The sequence below is a fragment of the Macrotis lagotis genome, chromosome 6 (assembly GCF_037893015.1).
Source record: "Macrotis lagotis isolate mMagLag1 chromosome 6, bilby.v1.9.chrom.fasta, whole genome shotgun sequence".
Taxonomy (NCBI): domain Eukaryota; kingdom Metazoa; phylum Chordata; class Mammalia; order Peramelemorphia; family Peramelidae; genus Macrotis; species Macrotis lagotis.
The window spans coordinates 58,262,979-58,279,038 of record NC_133663.1 but is presented as its reverse complement, the minus strand read 5'-3'; the positions used below and the strand labels follow the sequence as shown (position 1 = coordinate 58,279,038).

General features: G+C 38.8%; 1 protein-coding gene across 4 annotated transcripts in view; it reads left to right on the top strand.

The window, feature by feature from the left end:
• The first annotated feature begins 330 nt into the window (after window positions 1-330).
• Window positions 331-16,060, top strand: part of AGFG1 (ArfGAP with FG repeats 1) — a 124,932-nt gene continuing 109,202 nt past the window's right edge. For 2 of the 4 annotated variants that reach the window (XM_074191226.1, XM_074191225.1), the window contains exon 1: window positions 332-551. In XM_074191226.1, the coding sequence (XP_074047327.1) occupies window positions 385-551 (167 nt within the window). In that variant the 5' untranslated portion in view covers window positions 332-384. Of the gene's footprint in view, window positions 552-16,060 lie in introns of all 4 variants that reach the window. The other 2 variants (XM_074191223.1, XM_074191224.1) reach the window with 2 other exon arrangements.

Here is a 16,060-nt window from a genome sequence, read left to right as displayed (position 1 = left end):
GGCGTTCTCGGGCGGGGCGGGGGCGGGGCCGCGGGGCGGGGCGGGGCGGGCGGCACGCCCCCTGGCGGCACGCCCCGGCGGCGCGGCGCGGCGCGGCGCTGCGGTGAGTCCTCCGGGCCCGAGGGGGGCGCAGGCGGCGTGCGGCCCGCGGCGCGCCGGGGCGGGCCTCCTCTTGGCCCTCGCCTCGCCTCGCCTCGCCTCGTCTCCTCCGGCGGCGTCGGGAAGGTGGCGGCGGCGGCGGCCGGAGCGGCGGCGGCGCGGGGGCGGCGGGCGCTAGGGGCCGGGGCGGCGGCGGCGGCGGCGGTCCGAGCGGCCGGCTTGCGGCGGGGCGGCGCGGGGGCCGGGGCCGGGGCCGGGGCCGGAGCGCCGCCCCGCGCCGGGGCCATGGCGGCCAGCGCCAAGCGGAAGCAGGAGGAGAAGCACCTGAAGATGCTGCGGGACATGACGGGGCTGGCGCACAACCGCAAGTGCTTCGACTGCGACCAGCGCGGCCCCACCTACGTGAACATGACCGTGGGCTCCTTCGTCTGCACCTCGTGCTCCGGCAGCCTGTGAGTGGGGCCGCCTGCCGGGGGGCGGCCCGGGACCCCGGCCGGGGGGGGGGGGGGGCTGAGGCGGCGGGGCCGGCGGGAGGGCCCCTCCCCCACCCCGGCGGTGACAGCCGCCCCGCCCCGGGGCCCCCCCCGCCAGCCCGCACCCCCGAGCACCCCCAAACTCGTGTCCGAGGGAGCCGCGCCCCGCTGCCACTCGTCTGACCGAGCGGTTTGGGGGGCCGGGGGGCTCTCAACCGGCCCATGACCGGCTTCGGGGGGCGCCCGGCACATTCGCCCAAGATTGAATGTTTTCAGTTTTTATAAATCAGCACTTTTTTTGTGTGTCTTTACTTGTGGGTGGAAAAACTGAATTCAGAAAGAATCCCGATTTTGAGTGGGAAGGGGCTTTGAAGCCCATCTTCCTCATTTTACAGATGAAGACATTGAGGCCGAGAGCCGGGACGTGGCCGCTAGGCTGAGGTGTCTGAACGATATCTTGGGAATTCAACCCAGATCCCTGTTTCTCTCAGCTGCCGGCCAGCTGCGTGACCTTTGCCCGCTAGTGGCTTTCCTCTAGTTGCCTGCCCTGTCCTCTGTAAAATGAAGATAATCATAGCACCCATGTTCTAGGTTGATGTGAGAATTAAATGAGACATAATCATAAAGAACTTGGCAAACCTTAAGTCAGCCTTTCAATGCTTCTTCTTATTAAACCCCTTAAAATAGGTTTAAGGGATGCCTCAGACCACCAGAGAGGGAGGTTTATAGTTAGGTATGGATTTTTTTTTTTAGTTTTTTTTGCAAGGCAGTGGGGTTCAGTGGCTTGCCCAAGGCCACCCAGCTAGGTCATTATTAAGTGTCTGAGACTGGATTTGAACCCAGGTCCTCCTGACTCCAGGGCCGGTGCTTTACCCACTGCGCCACCTAGCCTCCCCGTTAGGTATGCTTTTTACCTGAAACTCACATAGAACTGGTACAGTGTATTGAATAAATAAATTTAAGCATGTGGTTATTTATCTCATCATGTTCATAAGAATTTAAAATATGTCATAGAAATTGCTTTTTGTACTTAGAGAGATAGGAATTATAAACTGTTTTACAAAAATTTGATTTTAATATCTCTTCTAAATTTTTTTTTTATCAAGTATGGCACAATTTCTGCTAATATAAGAGTACATGAACTAGTGTGAACCGCCAGGCGAAATACATGTAATGAAACTTTTTAAACATAGTTTCTTTTTCCTGTAGGTGAACTTCTATAACCCATTATTTTATCTGCTGCTTTAGATTGTAGTAATATTTGGTGTGGGAATTTCCAGTTGAAACTTTTATAGACCATTACTCCCACCTTTGTACTTATCTTCTATTGAGCAGAGCAAGAGAAAGTCATGAAACTGCTGACTGGATCCACTGCAAATGTACTTTATCAAAGCTCAGTTGGGTCCTCACTGATGCAGGGCTGTACTTGATTCTTCTTAGAGCTAAAACTTCTGTCTTCCGGTCTCCATATCGCCTCTTCCACTTACTCTTTCAGTTGATGATCTCACCTCAGCATACTAGACACATACAAAAATAACAGTTCCATATTCAGTGACTAAGTCCTTATAGACCCCCATCTGCTTCCACCTTTTCTAGACGACTGACTTTACTGTCACCTCTCTATTTATCAATTAATCATCTTGAATAATTCTGAATTTCTATTTTACTGTTTCCTTCCCTATTACCTATGAACATACCCATGCTTCCTTAATTCCTCCCTTTGTTTTAATTAGGATCCTATCCCTCTTCCTCAGCTAAATTCCTTGACAAATCTTTGTTTGCTGAATTCTCCCATTTCTTCTCTTGTTCTGTTAAGCCTTCTGACTTCATCATTTTTCTAAAGCTGCTTTCCCCAGAGGTATTGATGATCTGTTTATTGCCAAATCTAATGGTCTTTTCTCAGTCCCAATTCCTCCTGTCTTCTCTGCAGCATTTGATGCTCGATATCACCTCCTCCTGGACACATTCAGCATTTTCATAACCTAGTTCTAGCTTGATGGTCTTGTTGCATGCCTGACTGCCTGACTGGCTGATCCTTTTGAGCCTTCTTGTTCAATGTACTCTCAGCCTCAGACCTACGTCCTTTCCTCTTATCCCTTTAAACTGTGGTACTTAGGGATCTCATTCTGTTTATAGTAATGATTCCTAGATGTGTGTGTGTGTGTGTGTGTGTGTGTATGTGTAACCAGCTCTATTCTCTTCTGACCTTCAACTCTGCTTTAACTGCAGCCCAGTCTATGTTTTAGACTGGATGTCCTATGGGTATCCCAAACACATGTCCAAACTCAGGATTCTTGATGTCCTATGGGTATCCCAAACACATGTCCAAACTCAGGATTCTTTTGTCATGATTATTGAGGACACCACCATCCTTCTGTCTATCTTGACAACTTCTACATCTTTCCCTGTGGGGGTTTTTTTGTTTTAGTTTTTTTTTTGCAAGGCAAAGGGGGTTAAGTGGCTTGCCCAAGGCCACACAGCTAAGTAATTATTAATTGTCTGAGACCAGATTTGAACCCAGGTACTTCTGACTCCAAGGCCAGTGCTTTATCCACTACACTACCTAGCCGCCCTTCCCTTTCTATTCTTAAAACTACCACATATATCAGTGCAGTCCCTCATAACCTCTTTCCTCCTATTGTAACAACTTTCTGATTGGCTTTCCAGTTTCAAGCCTCTTCCCACCTGCTCTGTCAGGTTTTTCTTAAATCACTAATGTCATCCCTTACATAGTAAAATGTAGTGGTGCTCCCTTGTATTGAACAGCATTCTTTGTTGGTCATGGAAACTTCTGATATCCTAGATCCATCCTAGCTTTCCCATTTCCCCCCATCTTCTCCACATTCATTACCATCCACCTCTCCTAGTCTGTTCCCACTTCCTCACCCATTCTCCACATCTTTCACCAATTACCTTGAAATGCACTCTGTTCTCCTGGTCTCCTTAGAATCCCCTGTTCTTTTCAAGATTCAGCTCATGCCACTTTCGACAGGAGACCTTTCCATCTTTGACTGGATTTTACAGGGATCCATATAGATCTGTGTTGTTTTTCCTCATCAGGATGTCAGCTTCTTAGGACAAAGCCTGTTTTTTTCTTTTGCATCCTCAGCACTTGACATCGTATCTTGATATGTTTGTCATTTGAAGAGTTAGAGAAGCTAAAAAAAGAACTAAGAGAAGCTAAACAGTTTGGGGGACTGGGGGGGGAAATCAGTTTAAATTACAAGCAGTAATAGAAAGGAAGGCATAGTGATAATTGTTAAGTTTATTTTAAGAGGAGGATTAAAATTTTATTTTTAAACATGATTGAGAGAGAGAGAGAGAGAGAGAGAGAGAGAGAGAGAGAGAGAGAGAAGTGGATAGAAAGAGATATGACCTCAGAATACCTGGGTTCAAGTCTCACCTTCTGACAATAACACTGGCCTTGGGTAAGTCAGTCACACTTTCAGCACTGGGCCTGGAATCAGGAAGAACTGAGTTCAAATGTGGCCTAAAACACTATTCACTTAATCTCTGCCTTGGTTTCCTCATCTGTAAAATGGGAATAACACCAGCATCTACTTTGCATTGTTGCTAATTCCCTTCCCTTCTCAGTGTAACTTCTATAAGTTGTAGACAAGGTGTTTATTATCCCTGCATTGATGGAAGGTGTTTGTTGCTTCATACATTTGACTGAAAGAAAGATAAAAGAGAATATAAGCTCGCACTGGGTTTCTTACTTGCTTATTTAAAAGAAATCTGCTTTGATATAGTAAAATGTTATCCTGAAGCCTACTTTCTCTAATACGCTGCCTTCCATGTATGCATTAAATTTTTCCAGCTTCCTTAAGTTATAATGGTAGAAATAACCTTGTTCTATAACCCTCTGATATTAAATTAAAGAGGAAGTTGTTTATTTGCCAAAGATGTTTTGCTACAATGATAGAGATTCAATACAGAGTTCAAGGTGAAGTATTTCCTTTGAATGGTGAGGTTCCAGATGTTCTCTACCCTGATGATGAAGACATGTTTGAGTATATAATGTAAATTCTCTTGGAAAAGATCTGTAACCACTCAAAAGTAAAACTAAGTGGATGAGAAATGTCTGTTGTCCAGATTTTGAAATGTTTAGTTAAATGGATGCCTTAGAGTTCCTCTCTTCCCTACCTCCTTCCCTCTCTCTTCCATCTTCTTCCTCCCTTCCTCTCCCTTCTTTCGAAGATCTTGCAGATGCATTACAAGCTGGACTCAGAATTAAGTAGGAGAAATTGAATTGCCTGTGGGAAACTGCAGAGCTTCATTAATGACCTCACACTTTTCTCAGAAGCAAAGATCTATTTAAAAAAAAAAACAATGTCTTTTACAAAATAAATTATTTTCTTTAAAAAAAAAACTTGCATTTTCCAGTGTAGTTGAAATCCCATTTCAGAGACTATCCCTTTTAATAAAAAATAAAAAGAAATTAGACAGTTCTGCCAGAGTAAACTCAAGTTTCATATTGTGCCAAGTATTTCTCTTCTATTGTTATCTATCTCTGCAATGAAGGGAGTCAGAAGTATCTTCTTTGACCCTAACTCGGACATCTTAATTTTACAACAATTAGTTTTGATTGTTTTGTTCTTCTCTCCATTTTGTAAAGTATTTTATAGTTTTGCTTTTATTTTGCACTCTCTCTTCTATTTTTCCTATTTGTAATTTCTTATAGATAATATTACATTCATATATTATGGCACTCTTCCCATTATTCCCATTTGCCCATCTTTTTAATGTCAATATTCTACTAGTGTTGCTGTATGGCTATAAGTCATGAAATTAAAAATACTTATCACATCAGAATTAACAAAGAATAGATATTGGAGATGGAGGGCTGAGAACAGGTCACAACATTTATTTTTAAGAAAAAAATTTTTTTTCCCAATTACATGTAAAGATAATTTTCAACATTCATTTTTTGGTAAGATCTTGAGTTCTGCATTTTTCTCCCTTTCTTCCCTTTCCCCTCCCCATGACAAAATGATGATATAGATTATATTTGTACAGTCGTGTAAAACATTTCTACATTCATTATGTGGCTACAACATATTTTAATAAATAAAGAACTTAAAGAAGAAAAAAGTAAAGGATGATCTCCAGGGGTGCTTGATGGAAAAAGATGTTCTGTTCAGTTGGCTGGAGCCAAGGATTATGGGAATGTGGGGAAAGCCCCTTGTCCTTGATTGGACCCCATGGCTCCATTTTTGGAAGAACTTGACTGAAAGTGAGATGATGATCCCAGAAAGTGGGATGATGATCAGTGGAAACTAGCCACATCGCTGTGAATAGAAATAGATTTGAGTAGTGTTTGAATAAGTGGATGTTGAGTTTGGCAGAAAGTTGGGATATGAAAAGTGGTGAACAATTACAGCTGGAGTTCCCCAGCTCAGAGGGAGAGTGGGAAAAGGGCTTGGAGGGCACCTCTTTTCATCTTGCTTTCCAGATGAAGCAACAGATTGTTGAGGTTTCTCAGTCCTGTCCAACTCATCATGACCCCATTTAGGGTTTTCTTGGCAAAGACCAGAGTAGTTGGCCATTTCCTTCAACTCCTTCCTCAATTATGAGGACATTGAGGTAAATTGGGTTAAATGTCTTAACCAGGGTCTCACAGGTAGGACTGTTGCTGCCAGATTTGAAGTCAGGAAGGCAAATCTTCCCAACTCCCTGCGGGGGGTGCTATCCCCTGCACCGAGGCAGTGGGTTAGTCTTCATATTTCAGACATTTTCAAAAGTCTGATAAGGTCTTGTTTTACTTTTAGCTAAAATAGAAAGTGTTGAATTATTTATTCATTCTATTCCAAATCATTCTGACTTTCTTAGGCGAATTTTCTATAAAATAACAGAAAAAGTTATTATAATCTAGCCAGATGGTGGATGAAAGGCAGACTAGACTAGATTTGCCTTAGTGCTGAAGGCCCAGTCTTAGGGCCTGTGGAATGCTGGGGGATTCTGTGTGTGGCCAAGGGGGCAACTATGAACATGGCCACTAATTGAGTAAAAAGGAAGGAACCAACCAGCTAATCTTTGTTAATGACTTCCTTTGTGTCAAGCACTGAGGATCCAAATTAAATAAAGAAGAAATTCCTGGTTGCCAAGAGGCCAAGGTCTAGTTGGGGAGACAGCTTGGAGATGTACCAACTGGTTACCAACAGAATGAATGTAGATCATCATTGGAGGGAAGGCCTGCCTGGGTCATTGGGAGGAGGAGAAAAGGTTTCTTGTAAAAGATGGAATTTTAGCTGCGATTTGATAGAAGCCAGGAGCCTTGAGTATTAGGAGAGATAGGATTCCAGGCTTGGGAGACAGCCAATAAAAATAGCTGTAGTTGGAGCATCTTAATCTAGAAAAAGTAAGGTGGACATGTCAGTGAATAACAACTGTGGTTTGTGTGGAGGGAGGAGTAAGATTGGAAGGGTCCAGATTAGGAAGGGCTCGTAAAGCCAAACAGAAAATTTATATTTGATCTTGTAGACAGTAGGGAGTGAGGAGACCCTTGAAGCAGGCAACCTCATCCGCCCGCGCGCCCGCGTATGTGTGTGTATGTGTGTGTGTGTGTGTGTGTGTGTGTATGTGTATGTGTGTGTTTGTGTGTGTTGTGTGTGTGTGTGTTTGTGTGTGTTATGTGTGTGTCTACAGTGTCAGGAGAGGGGACATATTCAAGAGATGCTCAGAAGGGAGACAGGACTTGCAACAAATGACATGGAGAAAATGAGAAAGTAAAGAGTTGAGAAGGTCTCGTGGTGGGGAGTCTGGGAGATTGGGGACTAGATATCAGGGATAGAAAGTTAAACTCTCCTTAATGCTCTTAGGGGCAATCATGAAAGGCCTTAGGTAAAAGGTGAGACAGGACTCAGGGATTCTAGGAGGTGGTGAGGGGGCTGGAATGGAGGACAGATTTCCTTATGGTTAGTGAACTTGGATAAAGAACAAGTATTACCTCTTCAAGAATGGGATATACTGAACTAAACTCATTTTTTAAAACAGTATTAATTATTTAGACTAGGAGAGTATTGCTGTGATTAGAGGACTCAGGTATTTTGTAATCAGGAAGACCTTGGTTTAAATTCTTCCCTATTTTATATTGGTTTAGTGGTGATGGGCAAATCACTTAAACTTTCAGCCTTTCTGGAAACTTTTTAAACTATTTAGTTTTCAATAGAAAGTGCCCCCCTCCTTACCGTCTCTTCCCCATCAACCCTCTAAAAAAAAAAACCCACAGGTCCAAACCAAAAGTAGAAAGTTATTTCAGGGTATGCAACTTATCCTAGATTTTAGCAAATCATTTAAAGAAGTTTCTCACGCCTTTTTTTTTGTGGAAAAGTTGAAAAGATATGTGCTCACTAATAAAATTAGATTGTGAACAAGTAGAATTTCCATACTCAAAGAGTAATCATTAATGGTTCAATGTCACATTGGTAGTTTCAGAGAAGTCTGGGAAGACTTCTGCTTGTTTGATTTTTTTTTTTTGGTTTTTTTGCAAGGCAATGGGATTAAGTGACTTGCCCAAGGCCACACAGCTAGGTAATTAAGTGAGGCCAGATTTGAACTCCAGGGTTGGTGCTCTATCCACTGAACCACTTAGCAGCCCCTCAGTAATTTAGATTAAAATTAGTATCTGGTTTTTAATGAATACAGAACTGAGAAAAATAGCAAACTTGTAGTAAGCAAACAGAGAAAGGTGTCTAATGAGAAGAAATAATAAGAAATTTAATTGGGATAAGTATAAAATTTTATCTTTGGCTTAAAAAAAAGCGAAGCATCTCCTTGGATGCCCTTGTTCCTCCTTCCTGCCACCCCACCATATCCTCTCCCCTCTCTTTTTCAACTCTCTTGTATGTGTTGTCTTCCTCCATTTGATTATAAGCTCTTTGAAGGTTTATTTTTTTCTCCTTATTTGTATTTTTCAACTCTTCAGTACCTTATTTGGCACTTGGCCTGTTGACTGACTTATTGATCATTCAGTGAAAGAGCATTTATTAAACCTACTATGTGAAATGCCTAAATGTCAGGCCCTTAAATAAGATAGCTTAGAACAGGGATTCCTAGCTAGGAACTCCTTTTGCAGTCTGCAGCCTATAACCGTTCTTTCCCAGAACAATGTTAAATTAAGGAAATTATAAACTTCTCTTAGAGACTAGTGAAAATAAAGATAACTTTTTTTTCCATTGAAGTTCACAAACAGATGCCAGATAAAGAACTCCCTGTCTTTGAAGGAATTTCAGCTCCCTTTCAGCATTCATATTTTATGATTCCAAAATATACATTGATCGGGAGAGGAAATCATTATTTTAATTTTTTTTGGAATTAGAAACTAAAGCTTTTATAGAAATGAACTGTAGACACTTCATAAGACTTAAAGCTTCATATAAGTGTTGATATGCCTTTAATTTGAAAACATAGTTTATTATTACATAATTGTAGAAAGAGGTAGCCTAGGGATAGAAGTTGAAGAGCTGGCTTTGGAGTCAGGTTCAAGATCTGCCTTCAGGACACAGACTGTAGAGAAAAAGAAAATATAAGAATGCTTATAATTAGAATGTTTATATAACACAGTAAGCTATATTAGCCTGCCTGGGTTTAATATCTTTTGTAGTTAGGTGAGTTTTAGAAAAATGGCAATGTTAAGCTTTTTAGTTGTATTTATTCAGATTGTTTTATTGGCTATTTTAAAGTTTCAATTTTAGCCTAATACGTACAGTAGTTTAGCACTTACCCTTATACTTTATAAGACTACTACAATGAACCCATATGTCTCTGGAGAGAACATGACTTAGCACAGTATCCCCCTCACTCAAATCCCCAGTTCATGTGCTTGTCATGGCGTCATCTCCCTGATGATGTGACCTTCTTTGAAAATGAAGGACAGGGGCAGCTAGGTAGCATGGTGGATAGAGTACCAGTCTTGGAGTCAGGAGGACCTGAGTTCAAATATGGCCTCAGACACTTAATAATTGCCTAGCCGTGTGGCCTTGGGCAAGTCACTCAAAACCCCATTGCCTTAAAATAAATAAAAATTTAAAAAAATGAAGGATAGAACATTAACATTTTCATAAGTATTAAAGGATTGTCCCTTTTACTTTAGATTTCAAATGTATAATTTTTATACATTAACATAGGTGTTGAATCCTCCATTAAAATTGCCTTTCGATGCCTCATCTTAGCATGCAGATTACCCAGACTTCTTGAAGGGTATTACAAAAGAGTGTAAAGTCTGGCAGATTATACTTTTGAATACAGATCAAAGGTCCATATTGATGTGACACAATGTATGTCTCTTGTCACAAGAAGAATTAAATATAATTTTTTGAGAGGTTCACTGTGAGGTTGGCTGGAGGATGATACATATTTTACATGAACTCTGAAAGATTATATGCAAAGTCATAAGGGGGAGTAGTTATAGCAGCCTGTATTAAGGAAGGACTCCTCACATTGACAAAATGTGCATTAAATATTTAAGTTTAGTTTAAAATGGATGAATTAACTACATTATTTGTCAAATTTGAAATTATATCAGTCTTAATAACCACAAACTTTAACTGTTTAGTAAAGTGTTTTTTAAATTGATCAGCTAGCCTATTGCTTCATAGGACATAAATGATTAATAAAATAATAAGTGGAATAGACTTTCTGTTCTACTTAGCATAAATTGTTGTTTTGTTGGGAGAAAAGACTATTTACAAGGCTGTTGTAGGCTACTACCAACCATATAGAATGAATTTCATTTGTTCTGTAGTTGTATCTGAATGGTAGTGACTAGTACTGAAACTCTTAGTTTTCTTATATCCCAACATTTTTGTTTTCATTCTATTACTTTGAAAGTTTTTAGAACAAGTTAGTGGACATAAGATTATTTCTTTGCACAAATGTAATTAACTTTTTTCCTCAGTGTTTTTATTCTATAAATTGAGATCAAGAATTTTGGGATCCTTCTTAAATATTTGCAGCTTATAAAAATTATTTCTTGTCCAGCAGTTTTCACTTGATAATTATGACTAATTTTATCCTAGTAAAAGTGCTTTACAACCATTTACTTCATATGATAACAAAACTGGGCCTTGCCAAAAAAGAAAGGTAGGGGGAGAATATTATGTACTTTCAGGAATGTATATTCTTGATTGTTTACTATAATTACCAAGAAGGAGTTTCTGATGAATAATAAATATTGAGAAGAATAATACTATAAATGATTTCTTTGAGTTGCTATAACAGAAATGGGATTATGGTATAAAATGCTTAATTATCTAATTTGGAATCTTTGGCATTTTCATTTCAATAACTTTTATTATCTTATTATACCCCACCCCTCACTGACACATTTTCTAGATGGAAAAATTGACATTAGGAGTAAGTTGCAAATCTTGTATTCTGTTGTAGTGTGGTGGTGTGGTGGTGGTGGTGGGTTTTGGAGAGGGGGAAGAGACCTAGTATTTATTTTTGAAGTGTGAGCTATGTATTTGCCAGGTACAGAGCTAAGGGCTTTACAGATGTGATCTCTTTGAATCCTCCCAAAAGCTTTGGGAAGTAAGAGCTGTGATTATCCCCATTTTTTATAGTAAAGGGAATGAAGACAAATAAAAATGACTTACACAGGGTTGCACTGTTAATTAAATAAGCAAGAATCTGACACCAGCTTTTAACTTAGGTCTTCTCCTTTGTCCTCTGCACCACCTGCCTCCCTGTTATCAGTGTTTTAATTAATTTTGACACCTGGGAAATTTTTTCTAATTTGTTTATTTATTTTTGAATTTTATAATTTTTCTCCTACTCTCACTTCCCTCCTCCACTACCCCACAGAAGGCAGTCTGATAGTTTTTACATTGTTTCCATGCTATATATATTGATCAAAATTGAATGTGTTGAGAGAGAAATCATATCCTTAAGGCAAAAAAAACAAATCATGAAATAGCAAGATAACATAATAAGTTAACATTTTGTTTTTTTTTTTTAAATTAAAGGTAATAGTCTTTGATCTTTGTTTAAACTCTACAGTTCATTCTCTGGATACAGATGGTATTCTCCATTGCAGATACCCCAAAATTGTCTGACAGAAAATTTTTAACAAATCACAGACTTTAAGAAGGATGAAGATTCTAAAAGAAGTTTGTTCTGATTTGGCTGACTCTCAGACAAATTGGTATACTATATTAAAAGAGAAAAAGGAGGGTAATGCAGGGATAGAGAAGAGCTGAAGAATATTTGCTTGCAATTAAAGAAATTCTCTGTAGATTTATCTCATTTCTAAGCATAAATGACACTTTCCATATCAGTATTTTAAGGTTGGGAATAGTGGCAATAAAGCCTACCTTTTCTTAATATTTACCTTACCTCTAGAAAGGAGAGGATAAGATAGTCAGTTTTAACTTGGAGTATCAGAAAGAGGTTCTTACCAATCTTACTGAATTGGAATGAATAATCTTGACCCATTGATGTTTGAAGTTATTTTCTGAGGCACTGAAAGCTATGGAAACAATATTGTGTTTCTCATGAGCCAAATTACTTTAAAAATAGCTGAATTTTTTAAAGACCAGAATTGATGAACTGAATCATATATAGTACATTGGACAAAACTGTTTTTGCCTGACTTTTAGGAAAAAGGTACAAAAGGGAAGGACTGAAAAAATGGTACCTGTTGAAATTTAGTATGGAAAAATTAATCTAGTTGGTAACGACAATATTCTATTCTTATACCTTCTGGGAAAAAGCTACCACATTTGCCCAAGATAGAGAGGTTTATCTTTTTTAGTCTTTGTTTAATATTATAGACTGAGAAGTGGTATTAAATATTTCTAATGGTTTCATCAATTCCTTTTAAAAGGCACGTCACTTTTATTAGGTAAATTCATGAAAACTACATTGATAGACCAGTGGTTGAAATGGTTAGGTTAGCCCCCAGAATGCACACTTTCAAGAAATCTTTGTGTTAATGATTCAGGCCAGTTGCACTTGCATATAATTACATAGGTGAAATGATTAGTTTTGTATTATGGATCAAATTCTCTTGGTCATAGTTCCATATTGCTCTCCACAATGGTTGGTTCAGTTCACAATTCTACCAACAGTTTGTTAATGTCCCAATCCTCCCACAAACTCTCAAACATCGATCTTTTTTAGCCAATCTGATAGACGTGAGATGGAACCTCATAGTTGTTTTAATTTGCATTTCTCTAATCAGTAATGATTTGGAACATTTTTATATGATTATATATAACTTTAATTTCTTCATTTGAAAACTGTTCATATTCTTTGGCCAATTATCAATTGGGGAATATCTTGTAACTTTATAAATTTGTAATTCTCTATGTATTTCAGAAATGAGATCTTTATCAGAACCTCTAGCTGTGAAAATTATTTCCCAGTTTTCTGTTTTCCTTCCAAGTTTGGCAGCATTGGTTTCATTGGAGCAAAAAACTTGTAAATTTAATATAGTCACAATCATGCATTTTGTAATTTAAAACATTCTCTCTTTCTTGGTCATAAATTTCTCTCCTTTCCATAAACCTGGCAAATAGAATATTTCTTGGTCTGTTAATTGGTCTATGGTGTCGCACTTTATGTCTAAATTCTTATTTATTTTTAATTTAAGGCAGTGAGGTTAAATGATTTGCCTAAGGTCACACAACTAGGCAATTATTAAGTGTCTGAGGCTGGATTTGAACTCAGGTCCTCCTGACTCCAGGGCCAGTGCTCTAGCCACTATACCACCTGGCTGCCCTTTATGTCTAAATTCTTTACCCATTTTGACTTTATTTTGCTATAGAGTCTGAGATATGGGTCACTACAAATCAAATTCTTATAAGTTCATTTAAATTAAATTTTGGTACAACAAATTCCTAACTAGTTCCTTTTTCTTTTTTCTCTCCCCACCCCCCATTACATGCAAAGGTAGTTTTTTCAGCAGTCATCCTTCTGTAAACTTTTTGAGTTCCACATTTTTCTACCACCTTCCCTTTCCTCCCCTTTCCCTATGGGAGCAAACAATCTGATATAGGTTACACATGTGCAATCATGTTTCACATATTTTCATATTAGTCATTAGTCAAAGAATTAGAACTAAAGGATGCAAAACTTGAAAAAGAAAAAAATAAAAGAAATTTTTAAAAGTGAACATAGCATGCTTTACTTTGCATTCAAATTCCATAGATTTTTCTCAAGATATGGATGGTATTTTCCTTAACAGGTCCTTCAAGCTTCTCCTTGACCATTGAACTGCTGAGAGTTGATCATCTCACAGAGTTGGTAGTGTGTATAATGTTCTCTTGGTGCTGTTCACTTCACTCAGCATCTTAACTAGTTATTTTTTTTTAAAAAAGTATAATTATAAAATTTAGAAGTTTATATAAAAAAAGAAATATTTTAGGACATCTGTTTTACAGAAACTTAGTGAAAAATTTTCATTGTTAGAACTTGCCATCTGTGACCTCAGAAAGTGTAAAGGATAAATGAGTATTAATATTACGGACTTGGTCATTTTGGGTGACACATTTTATAAAGGATGTTGATAACTGGAAAGCATCTAGAAGATGATAACTAGGATAGCATAATGAAGCCTTTGGGTTCTCATGAAAATTGTTTGAAGGAACTGGGAATATTTACTCTGGAGAAGGCAAATAAGTGTTTCTATGGGACACAGTTGTATGTGTGTGCACAAACACACAGCATGATAACTGACTTTACATATTTGAAGGACTTTATTTAGAAGAAGAATTGGACATCTGATTGGTCCCAGAAATAGTAGCTGTAAATTGACAAGAAACAAAAAGATTGATTTAAAGGAAAAAATAAACAGATCTGTCCAAAAGTGAAATGGACTGCTATGGAAGATAGTACATTCTCTTTTACTTGAGACGTTCAGGTAATCCTTTTTGATATATTCTGGATGAAATAATGTTTCCTAAGATACTCTATTGCAGTAATACCTCAATGATAACATGTTTATATAATGCTTTTAAAGTTTGTCAAAACCAAAAGTAAATATACTATATACCATTTTATGTTCATAAAGAATCTGTTGAGAGGAAATAGGACTGATGCTGGAAAACCTGGTTGAGAGAATTATTATTTAAAGGAATATTTTCCAGTAATCAAAGGATGTGTGATCTCATGACTATAAGTTCTCTCCAGTAATTCAGGTGCCACCTAAAGTTTCAGGGGCTTTCCTTAATTGCTTTTGACATCTTGTGATGATGTTTGTCCTTCATTATCAAACATCAGGGAGGTGATGCTTTGACAGGCAGATTTGGTGAGGGAGCTGTGCTAAGTTCCTTCTCACTTTCTCCTCCAGACCATCTGAGTCCAGTGGCCAGATATGGATCCAGAACCACTGGAGATGGTCCTGGGTGGGCTGATATCATGAGGATACCAGTGAAGAATTATACCTATGTACCTGTCATCCTTTGCCCTATATCACCCATCTCTTCCTGTTACACGTTTTCATGATGACATCTTTTACATTTTTCTTTGATGTTCTTTCTTGGTTAGGTGTTTCCAGCCTGCTTATACACACCATAAACCTTACTGTGATGATTCATTTTTTATTCTTTGAGAACCATTGTATTCTATAGGTTACTGTTATATAGCAATACCCTGAAAATGTTGAAGGAACTTTGCAGTTTGCCATTGTTGATCTTGTTTTAGTTCCAAGGCCTAGCTTCTACATCAGTCTTATCTGTCCCAGTTTGTGTGTACCCACCATGATGGACAAATTCTCTATGTTATCATCCAAATGTGTTTCTTAATCTAGGTAGTAGATATTCTCATCCAGTTGATATTTCCTGCGAAGATAGTCTGCCCAAACTCTTTTGAATATTATTCTGGGAGACTCTGCAAGGCCCCAGTCCTTGATACAGCCAGCATAGTGCCACCCATAGACTTGGAGCAATTGGTGACCAGCTAAGGCTCTTTGGTTCATGCCCAGCACACTCAGGAAAAACATCTTTGATTAGCATTCATCTCTTTGTTTATGACTTGTCTGATCTTTATGTTCCAAGAGTCACTGAATAGTTTATTTCTGCTGTCTTTCAGACAATTTTGAGTGATTTTGATATGTGGATGGGAGGAAACATCTTTCTAGAGGTGAAAGGGAGGTGTGAGAAAGCATTGTTTTGGATGCTTTACTCCTTTTTTTCCTTTGTGATTGAGGGTGCTCTCTGGACCTGTCGCCTTATCCATGAAATGAGTAGATTTGAATGGTTTCTAAAGGTAGTTTTAGGGAAAAAAAACCCTGAAGAAGCCAAAGATTCCTGATAGAAATGAGAACCTGAAATATTAATTTGGAAGAATTGATTGCTTTTAAGAAGCAAGAGACATTTGTAATATCAGTATTCATCGATGGGAAGTTAACTGTAAAAATTTAATTCCCTCCACGTTTACAATTGACTTCAAGTTTTGGTCCAGGCATGGAGAGATGTTGTTCTGTTCTTAAAAAACAGATTTTAATCAGGTCCAAGTATTTAGTCAGCTAGACTGTTTGTTAATGA